This window comes from Corapipo altera, unplaced genomic scaffold (genome assembly GCF_003945725.1).
Source record: "Corapipo altera isolate COAL_440 unplaced genomic scaffold, ASM394572v1 49, whole genome shotgun sequence".
NCBI classification, from domain to species: Eukaryota; Metazoa; Chordata; class Aves; order Passeriformes; family Pipridae; genus Corapipo; species Corapipo altera.
The window spans coordinates 4,886,262-4,910,644 of record NW_020884879.1 but is presented as its reverse complement, the minus strand read 5'-3'; the positions used below and the strand labels follow the sequence as shown (position 1 = coordinate 4,910,644).

The 24,383-nt window shown below is 38.6% G+C and overlaps 1 protein-coding gene across 5 annotated transcripts; it reads left to right on the top strand.

Moving 5' to 3' along the window:
- Positions 1-1,149: 1,149 nt before the first annotated feature.
- LOC113945081 (desmocollin-1-like) lies at positions 1,150-24,066 on the top strand. Of its 5 annotated transcripts, none has more exons than XM_027638924.1 (16): positions 1,150-1,512; positions 3,926-4,010; positions 6,598-6,800; positions 7,279-7,398; positions 8,606-8,761; positions 9,641-9,785; positions 10,942-11,108; positions 12,443-12,577; positions 13,848-14,033; positions 15,412-15,671; positions 15,882-16,024; positions 17,174-17,389; positions 17,621-17,854; positions 20,352-20,473; positions 21,528-21,764; positions 22,537-24,066. In XM_027638924.1, exons 1-16 carry the CDS (start codon positions 1,474-1,476, stop codon positions 22,732-22,734), a joined length of 2,646 nt encoding a protein of 881 aa, XP_027494725.1. In that variant the 5' UTR covers positions 1,150-1,473; the 3' UTR covers positions 22,735-24,066. The 5 variants fall into 5 exon arrangements, with proteins under 5 accessions (XP_027494725.1, XP_027494724.1, XP_027494728.1 ...); XM_027638923.1 differs by having other exon boundaries at positions 7,273-7,398; XM_027638927.1 differs by lacking the exon at positions 22,537-24,066 and adding an exon at positions 22,406-22,451.
- Positions 24,067-24,383: the final 317 nt, after the last annotated feature.

Genomic DNA, 24,383 nt, shown 5'->3' with positions numbered 1-24,383 from the left:
GCCCTTTTTCCTCTGGTCCCACTGAGTCTGTGTGATGGAATTCGGTGCAATGTTATTATGTTTATGGTGCAACCATCAGCAGAGCCAGCCTACGACACCAACATGCCATGGGGTTCTGCAGCACATAGTTGTGAATGTTATCGCAGGTCATCGTAGGTTACCACAGGTTATCACAGCGGACCCAGAATGCCAATCAATTGGACACACACCTCTATGGATTGCCCACGTGACTAGAATGGGGGCATGGCCGTGTTTTTAGACATTCTAGCATTCTTATGCCCACACAAATGTGCACATGTCCCACTACAACCGCCCCATGGTTTCACCTCTCCCTTTCTTGCCACCTACAATCACTACTGGTAACCTCCAGCAGTGAATGTCTCACACTTTCAGATGCAACAGGTCACTGATCACCCTCATTTATGTGAAATTGTAAGAAAAAGATAGGACTTCTGGGAATTTTTGCTTCTTAGTTGTGCATTTCAATGTAAACATTAAACAAATATTGCAATGTAGCTACCAATCCACTTGATCTTCTTTTTGAAGTGCTTTGTGACTGGCTGATAAAAAAAAGCTACAATTCGGTAATAGTTGTTTCTGAAGCAGAGCGTGGAACAAAAGCTAGAAACATTACACCTTGCTTCAGGCTGCAAGGTCTTTGAGTGCAGGCTGTTCCCATGGGAAGCCCACCTTCTGTGTGTGCAACCTGCGTCTCTGCGCTTGTTATTGTTACTTCGGCTTTGATTCACCTGAGCCACTCTGAAAACCAGAAGCCATAGGTGAGGACCCGCGGCCTCAATCGGACCAGCACAACCGTGCCGAGAAGAAGAAATTCCGCGGAAAAGCCGAAACTTTGCTCGCGGTCACCACCCGGCAGCGCCTGCGACATGGCGGCCACAGGCTGGAGCCGTCCCAGCGGGACGGGACCCGCCCGCGCGGAACCTACGCCCTGCGGGGCGCGGCCTGGCAGGGAGGTGAAAGGAAGAGAGAAGGGAAGAGAGAAGAGAAGGTAAGGGAGAAGGGAGGGGCGGGTGCCGCGCCCAGGAGCGGCACGCTGGGGCGGGGGGCAGAGCTTCCCCGGGCGCGGCCCCGCTCCGCTGTGCGCGCAGCCAGCGCCGCGGCGGGGCGGGGTGGCGTGGGGAGGAGAGGGGAGGGGAGAGACAGCGCCTGGTCGCAGAGGTGGGCGGCGGGCGGGCGGGGTGTCCCAGCGCCGAGGCCGGGACGGGCATTACCCAAAAGGCGGAAAAAAAAAAAACCGAAGGAGTAATTAAAGTCGCCGCTGCCGCGCGCGGTCCCACCCTCCCCACCGGCCGGCTCCTCTGGCAGACGGGAGGGGACAGCAGAGACGGGCTGCCGCGGAGACACGCCGGCACCTCCGCCTCCACCTCCTCCGGCTCTTCGCACTCGCTCCCTCGCCCGCCGTGGCAACACCGACGGCGGCGGATCCCCCTTTCCCGCGCAGCCCCGCGCACCATGGCCCCCGCAGCCCCCCGCCTCGTCCTCGGCCTCCTGGTGAGTGAGGGAGAGGAGGTACTGGGTGAGTGGGTGGGCGCCGGGGGGAGCGCAGCGCTCCGGCCGCTCGCTCACCTGGCCGCGCCTTCCCTCCGCGCTGTGACTGCTCCACTGCGGGTGTGCAGCGCCAGGACAGACTTCTGAGCTGGTGGTCTCTGCCGGGCTCTTTACTCCAAACCAGCTTTCCCCTCGGCGCGGTCTTTGCCGGGGTCGCGGAGCAGCGCGGAGGGAGGAAACCGGCGGGTTGCGGCGTTCGCTTTGGGACAGGTCGGGTCGGATGGCTTTTGGACCGTGAGGTTACGCGACGGGCACACGCTCGGGTCGCTGCGGCTGGTTATTCATAGAAAAAATTAAACCGCGGCTCGTTTTATTTAGATGTCCCCCCTCTGCCTCGCCCCACCGGGTTGTCCTTTTTCCATGGGAAGGATTGTGCCACAGTGGGGAGCGTGTTGAGATCCTCGGGAAGAATTAGCTGTGAATCGAACAATTTCAGCGATTTCCTTTACCTTCAAGTTTATTGTATTTGTGCATAATTACCAACTCCGGAAAGGCCATTGCCGGGGAAAGCCGGGGAGCTCTCTCGCTCATTTTCTTTTTTTTTTTTTTTAACCTACAGTGGATGAGTAAAAGTGATTTTTCTTTTGTTTCTTACCCCCTTTCCTCCCTATTATCATTCTATTCACAAAAAGTGGGCAGGTGATCATTTGAGCTTTTGAAATAAAAATACTCGGTAGTGCTGAAGCACTGAATTTATTAGTTTTATGTTAATTACCTATGTGTATATTTTAATGAAAGTGTTACTATTCCAGACACTATGCATGCCTGCCTTTGCAAGGATATTAATAGCAAAACCCGAAGAAATGCAAGTAACTTTACTCATATTTTTAATTAAAAAAAAAAGAAAAAAAGTAAATTCTTCTGTTAAGCAGAAAAAAAACCACCCAAAGAAAAAAAATCCTGAGGTGTCTTCTTTGTGTAAAGGACATCACAGCTTCTTTTTACCTGATGATTCCTTAAGGTTTTTATGTCCGTGAATAACTACCACTTACTTTTGTTTAACTTCTCAATAGTTCTTTGTGCTGACATCAGACTGAGCTTGGCATTACTATTTCAAAATTAGATGTCATTGATTCTTAAAATATTTTAGAACAGTGTAATAAGATATGATTTCAATAACTTAAAAATTCACATAGTGTTGCTCAGGAGAGAGTGTTTTATTAAGTGCCTATTACTAAGGAAAGTGCCTACTAATACATAAACAGAGATGTTTATTTGTATATACACATATTTTTATATCTGCATATATACATGTCTATAAGGAACTGTACGAAGAGCTCTTACGGTGCAGACACAGCATATATTTTTTTTAGCTGATCACCTTTTTCTAAAGGTTCCTAGTGTCTTAAAGTGTTTAAAGTATTTTTATTCAAATGTTTTCTTCATAAGCATCACAATTAATTTTCAGAATTTCAATTAGCTATTTACTTCTTTATACCTTTAATCCCAAAGGAATGTGCAAAATAAAAATTGTTTTCCTTTTTTGCTAGACTTTCATCCTGAAAGAATAAATGCACAAAAAAGGGTGGATAGATGTATTTACATTTCTCTATTTCTTTGTTTAATTGACTATGTGATTTTTGGATTACAATTTTAAACATAGGGATAGAAACTAGGCAAAATATTCACACATATGATCTGAGATCAGGACTCACTTGCTCTGTGCTGAGGAAAATCTTTGTACCTCTGTGTGATTCTTTTTAGAAAAAGGTCTGGTTATCTACTACTCATTTGAATTTTGAGGAGGACCCCATTTTGTAACTGGTTATATGGGAGTGGACTGCTGTAATACTTGACGTTTTATGTCATATCTAATTGCTGGAGCTAGATTTAATTAGTTTGTTGAGAATGTACTTTGAAGATGCAAAGTGATATGTAAGTGCAAGTGTCGTCATGTGGTTTTAATAAGACACTTGTCCCTTTAATGTTCAGCATCACCAGAGTTCTACCAAACTGAGTGTTGATGGATTAAACCTTAATACTTAGAGACCTTGGATCTAAAATGACCAGGAATACTGTTGGAGGGAGTGCATGGGGAAGGTGTATTTTATCTTTGCTCTACTAAAGGTGAAACTTTCTAGTTAAAAGAAACTCTTGGTGTTAATGTCGGTACTGCAGTGATTTCAGAAAAAAAAATGAACACAAACCATGGACAAATCCAGGAGCATACCTTGTTTCCAGTTTGAAACTTTATATGCTATGCTGCACAGTACCCAATTTTTTTAGCAAGGAGTGCTTTCTGTGCTGTTTGACTTGCTTGTCTTAACAAACAAAGTCAGCTTTAGTGTCTAGTTATTATTCAAAATATCACGTAATTATGTGGATTTTTTTCCTGATTTCTTAATTTGTTTTCTAGGTACTGAGTTTGTGCTGTGAAGCTTGCAAGAAAGTAATTTTTCGTGTTCCTTCTGAACTAGAGGCTGACACATTAGTTGGCAGAGGTGAGAAACTGTGAGATGCCCATCTTAACAACACAACATTGGCACCTTTGCTGGAGATGCTATGAACAGTGGAGGAGACTTTTTTAATGGAATGAATGGATGACTGGACAGCCAGTTAAACAGCTGGATCAGCCTTTTTATGAAGGATACGCCCTGTGTTTGTTACGGATTTGGACACTGGCTCTGTGCATCCACTTGACTTTTGCGTAAACAGCTATTGTTAGGTTACGGTATTTATCCTAAAACTAGAATGCCAGAGTTTAATGTTTTCAAAATGTGGAGTCTAAGGCTTAGTATTCAAATAAGTGGCTTGGTATTTCAAGGTGCACCCCTCACCCACAGTCATATGAAGAAGACAGTAAGTCATTTGGACAATGGAAAAGATAAAAAAAGAAGACAAAACCTACATAACCAGGCACCAAGAAGCTGTTGCTCTGTGAAACGTGGATGTGACTGCTCAGCAGTGCTGGAGCATTCAGGGCATACAAGGGGATGTGTTGCAGAGGTGTCCTGCATCATATCTGGCGGGAGAATGCTCCTGTCTGACTGGATGGTCTGTCTTGATTTAGGGCAGTGTACAGGTGACTGAGAGGAATAGGAGAGACCAGAAAACACCCCACTCTTTTTTTTTTTTTTTTTTCAGACCAGTCTTTGAAAGGCAGCTTTAAAAGGTGTGGCATAGGAACTGCTACAGGGTTCTGTTGTACCTGAGACTGAGTTTGAGGATTCGGAGGTGCCCTTTATGAGTCCTACCACAACAGAGGAATGTGCTGCAACTCTGCAATCTTAGTCCACATTCCTACAGAAGGATAATATATAAATAATAAGTGGATTGGTAGTTCATCACAATGCAAGTGCTCAGAAAATCTAGCTGTACAGTGGAAATTCATTGGCCTTATTTTTAAATTTTAAAATGAAGAAGTTTGCTATAGCTGTGTGAATTCTCATAGACTTCAACATTTCTCTGTGTAAATAAACTTTGATTTATATAAAAATAAAACTTCATGTTATTGCACTGCTTTGAAATAAATTGCATAACATTCAACTTAAACTTTTTTTTTCACCCAAACATTTAACAAAACCATTATAGCTCAAATGACATTACTTAAACATTTATTGAGAAATATTTTGCATTTATACAAGGACTATATCTTGACAGTGAAATCAGTCAGGATTTTCCTGGTTGTTGTAAGGTTTTTTGATACTTTTAACTTAGATCAGAGGCTTTAAAAAAAATGCCACAAAGCTATAGCTAACTGAACATAGGGTTGACTCATATAACCATCAGAAACAAAATCTTCAGTTTGATATTTTTGAAAATGCAGTGCTGTAATATGCAGCAGTATGAAACACATTTAAGTAAGGCAGTGCTATTCTTTTCGATACTGCATTTTCACTGTACAGGTGAAAAAGGACAGGAGTCACTGCTACAGTACCATAGAAAGTGTAGCAAATATTTATTTAAACAGATAAAAATCAAACTTAAGAGAAAGAAGAAATCATATCACATTTAAAATTATGCTTCACATCTGTCCTTGCAGTTTTGAAAGAGAAATGGAATATAGTTTACTGAAAATATCATCTGCATATATGGGATGAAATTCTGAATCTACTTTGGGAATTTTGCAGTTAGCCTTGATAGTGTCCCACCCACTATGATAACATTGAAGAAGTATTGAAAAGTTCTGATTTGGAGAACATGACACTGAGATCTCTTGTACTCAGCAAGGATCATTTGTCTGGAGTTTGAGTCTCTGGCTTCCATCTTTTTCAAGGTGCCAAATCATTCTTACTTAGTGCTGTGGTCCTATTGCAATTCATTGGAAGTATCCTGATTTTTCTCCAGCTGTACTGCTGAATTACTTACTGGTAAACCAAGTTTATTGAAGCGTGTAAGAATTTATTTTGGCCGCAAGTGATAGCAAATGCAGTGAAAAATATCTGGGAAGTATGCTAAAATTACCTGGTACTTTCTATAAACGTGGGATTCTATCACATACATATTAAAAAATTGCTAATAGTTTGTTCTAGAGTTAGTCTTTATCTCTCCCATCTGTCTACCTCATAATTTAAAGGCCTTTGTCCTCCCAAGACTATTAAATCACACAGTACCAGTCAGTGCTTTCCTCCTGAGGGCAAAACTTCCAAGATGTAACGTCTCTATTGGATATTTGCATTAATTAATCGTCTTCACTGATATTGTAGGGCATGGAGCACAAGGCGACTGTAATAGCTACTGATCAATAATGGACGTGTCTACAATTTTTTTTGCATTTAAATGTATTAATTCATCTCCAATGCTTCAGTACTTTTACCAATGTAATAGTGTTTTGTTGAGAGATATCCATAATACACCGATGTTTTTTAGGAGCCACTTGTGAATACAAGGGTGGAAATTAGTGTAAACTGGGTCAAATCTGAGTGCATACATGGGTTCTAGAATCTGTATTTGTGGTGCTTAAATACTGAATGAACAAATACTTGAAGACTTTGTCAGTAAGTGTAATTTTTACTTGGGGCATGTTTTGTTGTTTTATGAGGATGTTATTTTTTTTTGTGTTTGAGTTATTGTCTATTTTTCTTGTAGTTGATTTGAAAGAATGCCTTCAGTCTGCAGAGTTTATCAGTACCACTGATGGGAACTTCAAGATTCTAGAGGATGGTTCTGTGTACACAACATCTGCTCTTTCTTTGTCTGCTGAGAAGAAAAATTTTACCATATTACTTAAAGACATTCAAGAACAAGTTGAAAAGAAAATACACGTTAGCTTAGTGGAAGAAGAAAAGAAGGTGAGCTTCTGATTTCAAGATACCTTACTTATCTGAAATTCTGTTTCACAGAATACAGCTTCATGCTGGTTAACTGTAGTTGACTTTTGGAATTCAAATAATAGGGCAAAATACTGGTACAGAGTGTAATTTTATTTAGCAGATGTTGATTACTGGGTTTCTTAAGTCAGCAGATTGCCTTTCTCAAAGGGGAGATACTAGCAAGTAGCTTAATCAGGAATGTCAAGAATTTTAAAAGCCATGTTTGAGGAATTAAAACAGATTTTATTCATGCAAAGTATTACAGCAAATGAAAAAACTTGGAATACTATCATAGGTATAATCAGAAATTAAGACCTTGGAAAAAAAAAAAGGATCAGTAGGAGGACTGCAAGGGTGGGGGGGGAGATGGAGACACAAGACGGCAGTTAAACAAAAATAGACACGGTTAAGAATAATTGGATATATTCTTATCTGTCTTTTTATCTCCTAGACCAAGACACAGAAGACCAGGCATGCTAGAGATACAGTTCTCAAGCGAACCAAAAGAAGGTGGGGCCCTATTCCATCCGTTATGATAGAGAACTCACTGGGACCTTTTCCTCTACAAATTCAGCAGGTACATTTTATACAACCCCCAGTTTTATGTCCCAAGCTAGTTTTTTATGTGACTTTGATGATGAAGAAGAAAATGAACTGTCTTGTGTTCCCTACTGATGTTCCTGCTATTACTCCTCTGTCTTGTTCTGTCCTGTTCATTGTATATCTCCCGGTCTTGTAGCTGAGATAACTTGTGATCATAGTTGTTGGAGCGAACTGGAATTGTGCAAGAGTTGAAAAAAAGGAGAGCAGCATACTATCAAAGAGAGCTCTTTTGTCCTGGAAATCAGTGAAGTGTATAATTACAAAAAAAACCAGCAACAAACAACCCTCCACTAAACGTTGCCCAGAAAGAGGTTTCGTAAACACAGACTGGGGTAAATTTTACCTGCATGTCTTCATCCTTTCTGGAGCTTGAGGTGTATGCCTTCAGCCTTGAAGACTGAATATGGCCTGTGTTATTCGGAACAGTACTTACTGGAAGAAAACAAGTAGGCGTGAAAGAGAAATGAAAGAACTGAAGTTATCATAGATCTATCTAGCCTTCTCTAGATTACAGAGTGGCTGGGAGCAGATGTGTAGAGACAAGTGTAATAACAGAGTCTGTGCAGAGCAATCATTCTTCTAATCTTACCTTCCTAACTTCTGGCACCCAGTAGGTAAGGAAAGTATTTTTGTAGAAGAGTATTTATAAATAGATAACTAATGTTACCTCCTTAGTGCTTGTAATGAGATGCAGAGAAGCTGTCTGAATTGGCATATGTCTGGACTATACTCTAGGTCGTCTTCCTTCTTCCTCTCCTTCCTTTGCTTCCTCCACTTTTTCTTCTCTAGTTGCAAACCAGCTCATTCTCAATGAATGCAATAAAAGTAAAATCTCTTGATCAGGACAAGGATGTGCCTCGTATATGCAGTATTCTAGAGAGATTAGATTTCAAAATTTTTTTTTTGCATACTGTCATTTCTTTACTTGTTTGATAGTTCTAAACAGTTATGAGTTTTATGAATTAACTCCCCTTCTCATGTACACACATTATAAAGGAAGGCAGTTACATGGCAGGCTGTTTTCCTATTCTTTGAAATTTAAGCTGCTACAGAAGTAAATCAAGTTTAGTGGGGTTTTTTTTGAAGAATTCCTGTTTTTGCTAAACGTGATAATAAAAAGGGGGAAATGTATTAAAATGATCCTGCTGTTTTTCCTTGGGCTTAAAAACATCTTCTTATAGGTCCAATCAGACACAGCTCAGAACTACACAATTTATTATTCTGCAAGTGGACCAGGAATTGATCAAGATCCAAAGGGTTTATTTTACATAGAAAGAGAAACTGGAAATATCTTTGCTACTCGTGCAGTAGACCGGGAACAATATCCAAGCTTTCAGGTACAGGCCTAAGTTGTGTAAATATGATTACTTTTTTTTTTTCTTTCTGTCATGCATTTATTTGACAGCTGGGTTACAGGGGAAACTAACAGCAGACAAGATGTAGAATCAGCTCTTTGTTCTGAGTAATATCCTTGGTGTTGAAGAAATGAAATCAGTGACCAAAATAGCTGGTCATCTGGACCTTGAGAATAGTTTTGCTTTTCACTGCTTAGTCTAATTACAGCATAAAGGTAGTGGGCTATTTGGTTTACATCACTTTTAGGAAGAGTTTTTAAGGGGAGGTTGAAAAGGTCTACAGAAAACCAAAATAATGATAAACAATAGACAACTGTGGTTTTTTGAGTCTCTCTCAAGCTGTTCAGTTCTGATATTTTGTTAACAAGGTACACTGCTCTCTCTACTGGCTGAGAAGTGTAAGAAAGCATTAGTAGCAACACCTTCTAGTTAGGTAATTTTGCTGCATTTTATTGGATTATGTTATAGTGGGCAAATTGCTGTCATTCTTGGTTTTGGTTTAAATAGCAATATTTGTGTATAAATTCTGATAACGCTGAGATTGCCTCATAAACACCTGGAAAAAACTGTGTTCAAGAGATTTAGAAAAAGTCTTTGATAGAGTTGGGGGGGGATGTCAGGAAGAAAGTGATTCAAATACTTGTAGTGTGAGGAATGGAAAGGGGGAAGATTAGAAGCATTTAAAGATTTTGTGTTGCTGTCACCTTAAGATATCTGTCACTTTCCCTTCCATGTGTCTGAAGAACCTGGTCTTGAAAAGGGTATGCTGTTCACATTGTTTTTTATTTTATTGGCTCCTTCATTGAAGTAAAAGTGTAATAATACTGCCTGTTGCTTAAGCACTGAATTTACATCCTCCAGATCATTTGCTTTGCAACCACTCCAGATGGTTATTCACCAGAGGTACCACTTGTGCATACAATCAGGATAGAAGATGATAATGATAATGCTCCATATTTTACACAAGATCTGTTTGAGTTTTGTGTCCCTGAAAATTCCAAGCCTGGTAAGAATTGTTTCAAATCTGTGAACACACTTACCACTACTCAGCCTTTTAATGAATTTCAATGAGATTTCCTGAGGAGTATTTTGTTACAGCAGAGACTGAATTTCCAAAGAGCAGCTCAAGATTTCTTAATTATTAGAAATTCCAAAATGTCATCTCCATCATAGTGAAAAATATTGTTAAAAGAAATTTTTAAAAACTGAGATGATTCAGTGTTCTGAAATGGTGTAAGAATTTCAGAACATTATTATTTTTATTTTATACAAAAAATCTGTTTCCCTGAAAAGTTTTTAGAAGTTTCCTAAATAACTAAAAAGGCGGTATTCTAAGGTGTAAAATGCCTTTGGTTAAGCTTGCAGCGTTTGTCCAAGCTAATGAACTAACATGAGACTTTTCCTGGGAGAGGTGGAGAAAGTCTTACTTCTTCCCATAGCTGTAAAAGGCTGGGATTTACCTGTCACTGGCTTCATGTGTCTGTGTAACAGGCAACAAGAGCAGGGAGAGGAAAGGTGGACCCCAGACAATAAGGAATGCAAAAGCCATGGTTTACCATTCCTTGCCCATCTCCTAGGGTAGAGCTGTAGGTGGGGAAAGTCTAACTTGCTTCACAAAAAAGGAAACAAAATGTCTTCCCCGTCACCCTAAAAAACCACTTACATTTCATTCTCAGAGCTGCTCTACTTCTTACTGTGTGAGTTACTGATTTAAAGTGAAGTTCCAAAACCACTGGGGCTAAGGGGGGGAGGTGTAGCAGTGTTTCGTGTGACGGGGTAGTGCAATTTGAATCAGGTCAGAAAGCTCTGAACCTCCTCGTCCATCCCCCGGCAACAGCTTTTCAGCTGTTTTAGAGATGCTCACTGTCAAAAACACTAACTGAAATGTAAACTTTCAGTGTTTCTTTGGATTGTTCTTTCTGACAACTGCAATAATCACAACTTTGTCTAAGAGGGCAAAAAAATATCCAGAGGGTTAAATTAGATAATTTTGCACTATTACTGTTTTTTTACTGCTATTTACTGTGTTTTAAATATTATTTTAATTTATAGCTAAATGACTGAGTAGCTATTTTCATGTGTTTAAAACAAAAATACCTGTTTAAATAGTTTTTTTTATTATATGCAGATTTTTCTGGAACTAAAAATTCTTGTGTTTACAGGTGTTGTTGTTGGACAAGTGACTGCAGAGGACAGAGATGAGCCTTATACTCTGCATACTACATTGAAATACCGCATTGTGTCACAAAATCCACCAATTACTCCAGCATTTTCTTTACATGGTGACACCGGTGTCATTTCTGTATTGCTGCCGCAGCTGGACAGAGAGGTGATCTTTCCTGAAACCTCTTTCATGACTTATCTAGTGCACAGAGATAGCTTCGTAACCCCTCTCTGCTCTGCCCTTGTGAGACCCCACCTGGAATACTGCATCCTGGTCTGGGGCCCTCAGCACAGGAAGGACATGGACCTGTTAGAGCAGATCCAAAGGAGGGCCATGGAGATGGCTGGAGAGCTGGAGCAACTCTTCTAAGAAGACAGGCCTGGGGAAGAGAAAACTCTGGGGAGACCTCATTGCAGCCTTTTATTACTTAAAGGGGGGCTTATGAGAAAGGAGAGTGACTTTTTGCATGGGCAGACAGTGATGGAACAAGGGGAAATGGTTTTAAACTAAAATTTGCACTTGCAGGTACAGTGCTCAACTTTTTTAGCAAGAGAAAAATGCAGTGATCAGAACCATCACTGTGACTACTAAAGAAGCTGTCACAGTGACTACTTGAGGGAAGGAAGGGAGGATTGAAAAATTAGTCCACTCCATATCTTCTAAAGATAAACTTATGAAATTGAACAGGGGATTTCTTTCCTGCACCAGAGAAAATGAATGGTGCTTCCAGGCGTTCAGAACTGGAGTTACTGTCTTGATTTACAAATTCCCTCATTTTTTGCCTCATCTGTCTTACTGTGTTGTGTCCTGTCCCCTGCTCCTCTGACTGCACCATTTTCCCCTCCCTGGTCCCCTTTTCCGTGGTTGTTCAGGTATTAGTAAGGCTAAAAAAAGCTTTCTGCTGTTGACTTGTTGACTCAAGTCAGTGATTTAAGTGAGCTGCTTATCAGAGAGCCCCTTGGAACTGATAAGGACACTGACTCCTTCAATGCCAGACCTTGCCAAATGGCAGGCATTGCCTTATCATGTATAGCACAAACAGAGGCTCGATTGCAGCACTGTTTTTGTTCATCCTTAGTGAAACAAGTGGCATACATTGAAACACTTTGCCTCCTGGCAACCTAAGGGAATAGCTGTTGCCTCAAAGGAGAGACATAAATAGCAGGTGAAGGTACCTCATCTGTATTTTCCAAAACTTCAGGTTTTGGGAAATAATGCTGACATTGTGAGAAGCTTTATTTGATACAGGATATATCCTGCATGTTGCCCACAGATACTGAACTCAGTGCTGCTTAGCCACCGAAAAGTATTTTACTGCTTTTCCTTTTGGAAATATATGGTAGAAAGCCCCGAAGCTAATTGCCTCATTTTGTTGGGGAGTGCTGAATTAAGAGCAGAGTTGTGGAGCAGGGGTGAAATATTTAGTTCTACTCTCGTATGTAACTATGCGATTAAAAAAGTGAGCATGTCAAACTTCTGTATGCTTTTCTTCTTTTCAGCTCGTTCCCAGTTACACTTTGTTAGTTGAAGTGAGAGATATGGCAGGTCAACCTTTTGGTTTGTGCACTACAGGAACAGTGGTTGTAAAAATCGAAGATACAAATGACAATGCACCATCCTTTAAACAGATACAAGTAAGTGCATAAATGAATTGTCAGTATAATGATTCAAAAAAAAAAAAGGACTCTTTTCATCCCCTTTCTAATTTCCTGATGGACTGTCCTTCAGATGAACCTAATGCCCTAAGACAGTTAATGCCAATATAGACGTTTGAGAATCCCCTGTTGGTTGTTTTGAGTCATTTACCTCATGCATATTGGGAGAAAGCAGATGTGACTCTTTCATTCACTTCTCCTGCAGTGCATAGTTTTAGAAATCCCATAATTTAACCATTTTTTTGTGGGGGAAAAACAGATTCACTCCTAAGCATTGTCATGACTGCATTACCATTTGACCAGCTTTTGGCTACTTCTGTGTTGCAAATGAAAATGCACTTGTCAGTGAAGTAGATGCAGGGATTTTCACTGAGATTCCTGTGATTTTCCAACATATTTTTTTCTTCTACAGAAGTATTTAAGCCACTTCTTGTTCACTAATAGCTATAACTCAGTCTTATGGCTTTGCTTATTCCTGCCATCTTTATGATTTAGGACAGAGAGTATGTCTCAAAAACCATGTACATAGCTCAAATTTTGTAATATGAAATTTATGAAAAATAATTCATTATTCCTGAGGAATACATGTACTTTACCTTTTGCCTTCACTACTGTAGAATATCATCAGTAATATTAATTGAGAATTTCTCTTATTTGCTCTTCTTGACCTCGTAGAGAATAACAAAGCTCTTTAAAAAGATAAAAAAATAAGAAAAGCCCTTTTATCCTTTGCCATCTAAGTAGAGAAGATGTATTTCATCCTTCTTGGCTTTTCTTCAAGTTCTTGTGGTTAGTTTGGAGAGATATATATGTATGTGTGTATGTGTGTGTATATATATATATATATATATATATATATTTAATTTGCCCAATGCTCTTTCTAATTCTCAACTTGATCATGTTGTATGTAAATTAGAATCTATAGCTTGTGTAACTGAGGGGAACTGTGCTAATTTACCTTTCCTGGAAGAAGAATTCTAGAATTAATTATGTCAATGACAGTTTGAGTGTATGAAGAAGCTGAGATTTCAACTGTGCTAGCAGGAAAGGGTTACTGTTTGACCTAGGGTGTAAGGGAAGAGTGGGGAAGATACCATAATGCATGTAAACAAAACAAATCATAACAGCACTTTGGTAAATTGACCCCTTGGGTTTAAAGTAGTGTTATTTAAATATGGTGTTCTTCAGTCCTCCATCGTGGAACAGTATTCTCTGATTTAAATTATTATTTTTTTTTTGATATTCCAAGTATGAAACGCGAGTGGAGGAAAACAGAGTGAGTGTAGAAATACTGAGAGTCTCTGTTGTTGATCTTGATGAACCTGGTTCGCCTGGCTCAGGAGCAGTGTATGAAATTATAAGAGGAAATGACGATCAGGCCTTTGAAATTACAACAGACAAAAACACAAACGAAGGAATACTATGTGTTGTCAAGGTAAGTAAAAGCTAGAGGGAAAATTTATGTTTCTTCAGGTTTTACTTTTAATAATATAGGAATCATTTTTATTCAAATATCTGTAACTGTAAGGTTTATCAGACTTCTGAGCTGAACACTCTTCTAGAGCAGATTGCACACTGCAGTTGAGGCTTGTGTATGGTACATAACCTGCAAAGTTCACCTTCCAGACTACTCCTCAATTTTGTGTGCTCAGAATCCAAGGAATTCCCTCTGATTTGTCATTTCAGAAGAGCTTGGTGCTTTTGCCTTGTTCCACAGTTGTTATTTAGACTTAGGGATGTAATTTGAGGAATGCTTCCTGGCTGTTTTTTTTAACAGAGACAGGAGAGTGGCTAAGGAGGGGAAGGTTGAGCACCTTCTCCACTCTTGTTCTCTCTTGGAGTTGAATTAAACTTATTATGTCAGCATAAAACTCTGCAGTGTAGTGACATCTGGTTTGCTTTTCTGGGATGTGAGAGAGTACACATACGCTACTTTGTGTGTCAGTTTAGTTACTTGTTATACCCAGACTTTACAGATGTGAGGTAAAAGATCCATGGCATCAGTGCTCCAGCACATCCCTTTGCCTTTTCATGCCTCTTTTTCATCATCTGTTAAAACTGCTGTAAGAGGTAACTTCTCAGGAGCAGAGAAGATTAATGTTAAAATTTGAAGATGTAAGTTATAGAGGTAGAGATGCCAGTAATATTTTTTTAGTTATTTATTATGGTTTTTTTTACCAATAATCATTAGAACTTTTTCTTAAACTCTGTCCCTGGTATATGAAGACAGTTGAAATTTCTTATATTTATTGTAGTGCTGTAGTAGAGTAGAGAGTATTTTGACTTTAGGATAAAATTAGCTCTATTAAAAGCATATATGATGACCTTGGAGAAAAATGGTAGGTCTGAAGAATAGATGGTAGCTACTTACTGTCAACCCTATAAATTCAGATGTATTTGTAGGTACTGGAAAGAAGTGTGATTGACTAGTGGTGGAAAGGAAATGTACGTAAGCTAAAATAATGGCCAGCTAGGTATAGAAGAGGAAAATACCCCACCACATCTAATTCTTTTCTTAGTTCTACTAGTAATTCAGTAACAGAATATTCATATAAAATTTGGCAGTGATGCTGCTTGTCTTATTAGGGGTATTTCCTCAGGCTGTTTTCTTTGACTAACTTAGAACTTAACATTTTTTTCAAAAAATCATGTCCCTTTACTGTGTCTCAAAATGGATGTTCAAGAAGGATAGCTGGTTTCTTTTGTAAATAAGTGTTGTACAGTTTTATCTATTTAATAATTCAGCAGTGAAAGCAATACCAAGTTTTGTATTTGTTTGAAGAAAAAAAAACAACACCCCACCTTTGTTACAGGGACTGGACTATGAAAGTGCCAAGCAAAGGGTCCTTGTGATTGGAGTCAACAATGAGGCACCCTATATGCTGGCACCACATTCACAGCAACTTTCCCAGAGCACCTGCTCTGTTACAGTGCACGTCCTGGATGTGGATGAGGGACCAGTGTTTAAACCGTGTCTGTTGCGCTTAGATGTTAAAGAATGCGAAGATATTGGGACAGCTATTGGGAGATATGTAGCAGAAGATCCAGAAACTGGAAATAGCGAAGGCATAAGGTATGAAACAACTTTACCTACTAGTTTTTTTGGAGTACAGCATGGGTGGGATACGGGAAAGGGGAAAAAGTTGTTGGTGCTGTATATATGTGTGTGCACCTGCACACCTGTGAAAGTGTATATGAATACATGTATCTAAATATTTATGTCTGTGTATATGCGTGTGTATGTATGTTTGGGATCTTTATCAAGACAAATTATTCTTGACAGATACCGGATACCACCTGGACAATGTAATTGGATCAACATAGATGACAAATCGGGTGAAGTCAGAACTGTTAAAGTCTTGGACCGAGACATAGGAGAAATGAGACGAGGCCAATGCAATATCACAGTCCTTGCAATAGACAGAAGTGAGTACTAAATATTGTTGGCATTCTTTGTGGTCTGTAACAGATGTTTATGAGCAAATTTAGTGTGGGGACAACTGTAGTGGTTCCGACTAATGGCCCGCCTAGTCCATTGTTGTGTCTTTGGGATAGCTCCATCAAATGCTTAGGGAATATTACACAGCAGAGAAAGCCTTTAGAAAGTCAGGGCAAATTCTCAGTGTTTTGGAAAGTTATCTGTCCCCATTTAAAATCCCCTAGTAATTTTAAATGGAGAGATTTTCCTGTGGATTGTATTCTTCTATTCCTCAACTGTTGTTTTTTAAGTGATAGCACCTGGCAGCTGTGAACTTGTCAACAGGGAAAGTTGAGAAAACTTTTTGAAAAGAAATTGTTGACATTGCAGCTAAAAATTCTATGTCCCAGTTTGCATATTAAATGTAAATAATATGAATTTAAATTGTTTAGAACTTCTGTTGTTTATAAAGATGATATATGAATCTGCAATCAACTGTTTCTAGAGAAAGGATTAAAAAGTAGTCTTGATGTAATTTCACTGGAATGCATATACATGCATTGACCCTTTGTGTATTGAAAAAAATGTATTTAGGAGGAAGATCTCATTCAATTCTTGCACGTAGATTTTGGTGGCAGTGCCACTGATGAACCCTGCTACTGCATGGTGACTTAGAGGGTAGAGGACAGAAAGAAGCCCCGCTGTTTCTTAAAGTGTTTGTATTCCCAGAAGAGATGAGAACAATGAAAGTGTAATTTATTTTCTCCTTCCAGAAGTTAAAAGGCTGGAGATCTTCGCTTTTTGCTTTTGACTCTGATTGTCTTAGTGTCCTTTACTCCTGGTTTACGGGCTCTTCCACCTCTATTCCTCCTGTTAGAACACCGTGTATTCCCACAGAGATACACATGGTCAACAAAATACATTGTCTGCACATGCAGAACATGGAGATTTGGGAGCTGTTGATTTATCTGCATCCAGCCAAGCAAAGAGAAGCAGCCAAGAGAGAGCCCTCTCTCTGGCTAAATCAGCAGTTGCTTTCCACCTTACTTCTAAACTTAGATATTACAGTTGATGATATTTCGTTGTAAAAGTTCGGACTAGAAATTAACAGTGAATGTTAGAAGTAAGTGCTGAAACTAGTTACTTTTGTCTCACAGATGGTAAAACAGGCACTGGAACAATTCAGGTTTGCATCGTGCCTGGGAACAAGAATTTCCCACGAATCGCTCAAACGGACTATATAATGTGCAGAGACAGAGAACCAATCTGCCTTACTGCACAGGATGATGATGAGGCTCCTTACAGCACACCCTTTGTGTATCGCATAACTGACCGTAACTTGGCTTCCATGTGGAAGATAAATGCACAAAACGGTACGTTAAGACTTGTTCTCCTCGTTTAGCCGTAGGTTAAAAGGTGCTGAAAGTATAAATCCTTCCATGATGTAGTTTTTTTGTCACCACATTTAATCTAGCTTTAAACTAATGCGGATCTGGTAGCAGTATAGCTGCAGCAGAAGGGGAGATTGTAGTTATGGTCATATTTGTGACAACTGAGTTGCAGGTATTGTTGACACTAGATCTGCTTTTGTCATTTTTTTACAGATAATTGTGCATATCTTTCACCAAAGGGTGATATTCCATTTGGAATTTATGATATTCCTGTAAGTGTGATGGATAACGGAGGAAAGGTAGGAGAGTCCACTGTAAGAGTTAACTTCTGTGATTGTGTTACTCCAACCGAATGCGATGGCAGGAGCCGTCAACTTTCTGGTGGAAATGTTACTCTTGGTCTCTGGGCCATCCTTGCAATGATCTTAGGATCACTGTTATTGCTGCGTAAGTACACTTTTTCTTTTTAAACGCAAAATGCAAACCACTTAATTTTTAAAATCAGCTGAGAGAAACTGATTCAAATTTAATTAAAACATTTTTTATTTTGACAATTTTATAGCTCTCATCACTGATTTAATGTACCTGCTCTATTTGTGTCGGTATCACAGGCTTCTTGCTCTCTTCTTGTGCTGTAGTTACTCTGTGGCTTTTTGTTTATTCATTTAAGTATATTTTGTGTAAGATGTTCTGTATGTTCATGCTATTGAGGCCAAGAAACCTGCATTCAGCACTTGAACCAAAAGAGGATGGTATTATAGTGCTTATCAGGTCAAGCAAAGTTTGTGAGTTCTAGAAACATATCTGTTTCTAGAAATGCTGAAATCAATTTCCTAGAGCATTTTGTGATCTTTCTTGTGTTGTGAATTAAAACATGGAGTATCTGAGACATTGGATTTCACAAAGGATTTTGCAAGAGCCCGTATTATCATAGAATCATAGAATATGCTGAGTTGGAAGGGATTCAGCTTCATGTGGTTTTCTCAAGTCCTGTCACTGGTCATGAGATTGAAGAGATCTTTACTTGCTCCTCCAATTCCCCTCACAAGGAAGTTGTAGACTGGGATGAGGTCTCCCCTCAGTCTCCTCTTCTCCAGGCTGAACAGACCAAATGACCTCAGTCTCTCCTCATACGGCTTCCCCTCAAGGCCCTTCACTGTCTTTGTTGCCCTCCTTTGGACACTCTCTAATAGCTTTGTATCTTTTTTACATTGTGGTGCCCCAAACTGCACACAATATTCAAGGTGAGGCTGCACCAGTGCAGAGCAGAGCGGGGCAATCCCCTCCCTCGACTGGCTGATGATGCTTTACCTGATGCCCCCCAGGACAGGGTTGGCTCTCTCGGCTGCCAGGGCTCTGCTGACTCATATTCAACTTGCCATCGACCAAGATCCCCAGGTCACTTTCTGTGGCACTGCGTTCCAGCCTCTCATTCCCCAGTCTGTATGAATGTGCAGGGTTACCCCATCCCACATGCAGAAATGTTGAAGGACAGGTTGAATACTTCCAAAGCAGACCAAAACCTTAAATATATGTTGTGCTACTGGAGTTGCCCAAAACCTAAAAGATTCTGAGAAGGGTAATATTGCTGTTAACCAGTGAGATAGTGACAGTGATATGCAAAAGCAAAACCAGATAATTTTTTTTTTACCAGAATCAGATATAACGTCCTTTAAAATCTCAGAGGACATGTTACAGTAACTAGTATTTCAGAGTTTGCACTGGTTTGTTTTTTTTTTCTTACCTCTTTCTTCTCTGTGCTTTTCTGGTAGTAATTAAACTGTCCTGATCCTGTTGAATCTCAGCAAGCTGTTCTTACTTAGGTAAATAGAAGACAGGGACCCGGACATGTTGTGAAAGCTAGATAGATCAATGTTTTATCTCAACAGGGCAGGTACCCAAATTTGTGATATAGCCCGAAGGTAGAATTTTCAGATGTGGGAACTCTCAGTAGAGGAACTGTGTGAAATGTCAGCTACCTTTCTGTCATTGCCTCTTGACTGCATCCCTTTTAAATGGATCCTTTATTTTGTTGGCTAGGTTTTACCCTGTGTATCCTCTACTCAGTGCTGTCATGGATGTCTTCTTCCCATCTGTCAGCATCAGGAAGCAAACTGCCAGAATCACTGGTGCAGATCTTGCTGACAGCTGATGCTTCAGAAGCTAAATTAGCTTGAAAGTGGCTCTTGGCCAGTTTTCACAGAAATTTTTGTTTTCAGACATCAGATTGCTCAGTGGGCAGTTAGGCAGAACGGTTCTGTTCCTTTGGGCTTCTTTATTTTTAAGCTAACAATTTGAAAAGTGAAGAAAAAAGAATGGTTCTCTGCATGAAAGGTATTAGTTGTACATGATTCTTTTATGAAAAGTCATTTCTGGGTGAGTCTTCATGACAACAAAAAGTAGTATTATAGGAGGAATAAAATGAATGCAAGGAATCAAATAAGATTGTTCTGTAACATAATGCTGGAAGCCCTCCAGGGTTCTGCTGACCTTTTGTGTGAAACAGAAGTTTCTGGTATTGAGACCTTTAGCTTGCATATTAGTTCCTTATGATATAATTTGACATCTGCATATTCACAGATGAAAAATGTCTTATGTACAACGTTGTTGTAGGCATAAGACATGATTTTTCACCTGGATTTGGTCTAAAGTTTTTGTTACTGTGAAATTGTGAAGTCACAATGCTTTCATAAAGGATACTTGCATTTCTTTTGGGAAACCAAGATGTGTTTTAGAAGAACGAAATAGTTCAACAAGGCAGTGAAAACTCCATATACTTTTTGAAAAAAATGTGTATATATACAGCTTTGTGTATGGGCATTTTTGGATATTAATTATTTTTTAAATAATTAATGCTTTGATGCTTAGACATTTAAAATTCACTATGCAGTGTAAGTAGATACCATAATGAGGTAAAGTTTATAGTATTATTTCCTTTCCATAGTAATCCTGATCACAATTTGTGGCTGCTGTGGCCGTGGAGTAATGCACAGGCAGGTGACTGATGATTGTGCCAATCACAATTTAATCATTTCAAACACAGAAGCTCCAGGTGAAGAGGTGATGGTAAGTTGTCTGTTTGCTTCAATGTAGAAGCTTGTAATTAAGATGTCCGAAGCATTGCAATTTAGGAACAGGACTATCTGCAAGTGAGTGATTTGGTAAAGGAATTAAGCAGTCAATGCAGGGATCATTAAATGCGCATTGTTGTTTAACAAGAATTTGAAAATGCTTACTTTAGGCAGACTTGGTAGTACTTACATTTAAACATACCTTGTAGTTGTTAGCCCGACTAGTTGTAATTCTTCCAGATTTTTAAGTGTTTGGTTGGAAGTTTCAGGTGAACCTTTTAACTACTTCAGTTACTTTCCACTATGAGATTAGATGGAAACTTGCTGTTTTGCTTATGTTGAATAATGTTTATGGCAAAACATTATTGTTTTTCCTTGGAGAAGGATTTTTAAATTTAGAAGGTAGCTGTTGTAAATTGCAGGTACAATTTCTGACCTTCCCCTGAAAAATGACCCCAAATACAGTTGATTTCATGAACTGTCCATGTTCATGAAATTTTTTTCTTACTTTTTGGCATTTTAGTCTGCCATGAACATCGTTTGGTCAAGGATTGTGTTCATACACAAGAACTTAGCTCTTCAGACTCTTCCTCTTTTCTGTTGCTCCCCATCTTCTGACATTGTCCTCCCTAAGAAAAGGAGATAAGTTTAAAAACACTAGTTTACTTCATGTCGAAACCCAAGAAACCCTGAGTGACAAGTGTCAAATTTCCTGTTGCCTATGAAGCATAATGTAGTACCATTATAAGCTAGTATATGGATTATAGCACATTTCACTGGGATTAAAACTCAGTTTTTGGATCTCATGTCATATTTAAATGCAGATTTTCCCTCTTCTCCCTTGTCATTGTATCCTTTCCAAAGACGATTTACTGACCTTTTTATGCTAAGTACTAAGGATAGCCTTTTATTCAAAATATCACAGTGCAGAGATGGAGACTTCTTAATTTTCAGTTTTGACTGGTTTTAATTGCTGTTTTGTCTTTTGAATTGAAAAACAAGGAGGAAAATGTATCCCCACTATTGCCTTTTTTTTTTTTTTTGGTTAGGATCACAATATAATTCCTCTGCAAAATACATGTGATCAAGGAGGGTATGGAGTGAAAACAGGAGATCAGCAAACATTTGAAGTGGTAAAAGGAAGAGGGCATACCTTGGAATCAGTCAAGGGAGCTGGACATCAGACTTTGGGATCACTTAAAGAAGGAGGAGGACAGACTATGATGGACACATGTAGATACTCCTACTCGGAATGGCATAATTTCACACATCCTCGTTTAGGCGAAGTAAGTAGTCTGAAACTGATTTATTTTTTGAGGTGTAGGTTATGGTCAATATATACAGACTTTTCAAGGAAGAGATGTAATTGTTCTAGAAAGGTGGCTTTCTGGTTTTGGTTTCATTTAATTTTTCCCCTCCTTTGCTCATCTGCATCCCCTTTGGAATACCACCCTTTCAAGAAGTCATCCTTGACATATTTCAGACATCACTGTAAAATACTTTCTTTTCTTGACTTAAATTATAGGCAGTGTGCTATTTTTCATTTTGAGTATTTAATAATTTAGAATAATTACTGAGCTTTTGTGAGTTTTTCTGGGAATGTGTTTGCTTTTATTCTAACTGCTTGCTTTATACTTATTTAAACCTCATGCTTACCTTAGCAATGGAGCAGGAATGAATGTACAGCATTAGAAATGCAGTCATTCCATGCCTTGGAGTTCAAAAAACTCTTCACTACTTGCCTAACTAGTTATGTGTAAATCAGTTGTTTAATTTTGAGTGGATTTTAGTGGCTTGACAGGTTATTTAAACAGGTTCTTCCTCTTTTATTGTACATACATGACTAGTAGAAATTATTTCTTTATTAAATACTTATATTTTGTAGTCTTAATGATATAGACCAATCATGTGCATTTTTTGTATATAGGAATCCATTAGAGGACACACTCTGATTAAAAATTAATCAATGAAAGGTAAATCAAAAAGAAATTATTTTTATGCAATATGTTTAGGATAACAATTTAAGAAAATAATAAGATATGTTCTCTTCCTATCCAGAAGGTGCACCTATGCAGACAGGATGAAGAACAGAAGCATTCTGAAGATTATCTCCTTTCATATAACTATGAAGGAAAAGGATCCTTGGCTGGCTCTGTAGGCTGCTGCAGTGATCAGCATGAGGAAGAGGCACTTGACTTCTTAGATCAGTTGGAACCCAAGTTTAGGACATTAGCAGAAACATGCATAAAAAGATAAATGTGCCTTTCACAGTGCTGAAAAAAACCTGTAAATAAGTGGCTGTCGTACTTTTGTGATATTAGGTATTTTTGAATTGATGGGGGAAGAGGTTTATAAAAATTTATGTAGACTGGTGAGAGTGTAAGTAACTCTTGCTTTAAATTTACATTTTCTTATACTGGACACATTCCATCAAAATAAGAGACTCAAAATATTTTGTCTTTAGGTTAATATAGTAATGCTACTTCCTACTTAGATTACATTTTACATTCTTTGTGATTACTTAAAATGCAAAACTTGGTGTTCTTTTAATTAATTGTTCAGCTTCAAAGTTTTACTATATTTGGCTTTGGAGAAGGAAAGCTTTTTAACTCACTGTTTCTTTGTTTTCTTTTAATTTTATAGAAATGAAACAAGAACTTTGTTGGTGGATATCAAATTCCTTGTTAATTTTTAATTTATATGAACTGAGATACAAAATATTTTTTCATTTTGGACATAAGAATACTCATGAATATATTAGAAAACTTTACATTTTGGTTGAAAATTAAATATATATATATTGTATATATGTAAAATAATATTCAAAAATATATTTTTCTCCTAATGGGTTACCACCCATCAAACTTGCTATCCTAAGGGATTTATGGCATCACCACATAGGGTATCAGCATTGTATGCAAGTATGTATTTTTCTTTTAGAGAAATAAAAGATTAAAAAAAAATCGCAAAATAGAGGTAACTATCATATTTCAAATGAACGCAAGACAAATCTCATGTTTACTTCACCTAAGTTTGTACCTCAGTTTCTTGTGAGTTTTGACGTAGTATCATTGCAGAAATGATGACCATTGCCAAGAGCTTTGTCCAGTGTAGCTACAACTACCTTTCCATTTGCCCTGCTATGGACTTCATTAACTGTTTCTTTTTGTAAGTAGAACCTGACAGAAGATGCAGCTCAGATGGATTGAGCATATTATCCATTAATAATGTCTTTTAGAATATCTTTTTATTGAGATGCAAAATTACACTGGGATAAACTGTCTGTTTTGAGTGTAATATGTGGTAGTTGTAGAGGTGAGCATTTACAAACATCTCTGGCAGAAATCATCTGAATCCCATTTCTTATTTTAGTAGATTAAGCATACATATACACTATATATATATATATATTCACACAGACACACACGGAGAAGTCTGAAGTACCTTTGGCAGATGACAGTAGTGGGACCTGAATGCTGTCATAAGCAGCAGGTGGAATTTCACCTCTACTTCCTAGATTTTAAATGTTTCTTTTTTTTTTTTTTTTTTTAATATTTGCACTCCTGGTTAAGTAATTTGTCCTTTGCACTCTGGGAATTCTCTTGTGCCTTAAAAGAACATCTCAGTGCCTATGAGAAACTTGTGCAATTACTTATTTCTGTTGCTCTAATTCTGCTTTTAGGATTTGCTCTGTAAACATATGCCTTAGGGATATTTTTAAATATTTACTATAGCTAATGATCTGTAAAAGGAATAATTGCTAACAGCCAAGAGTCATGATGCTCTAAATCTCAGTTGCTGCTGACTTCCAGTGGTTGCAGTTCATTCCACACAAATTATGGTCAGTGAAAACCCATAATAATAGAAAAACTTACCAGTGTTATAAAATAGTACTTTCAAAACCT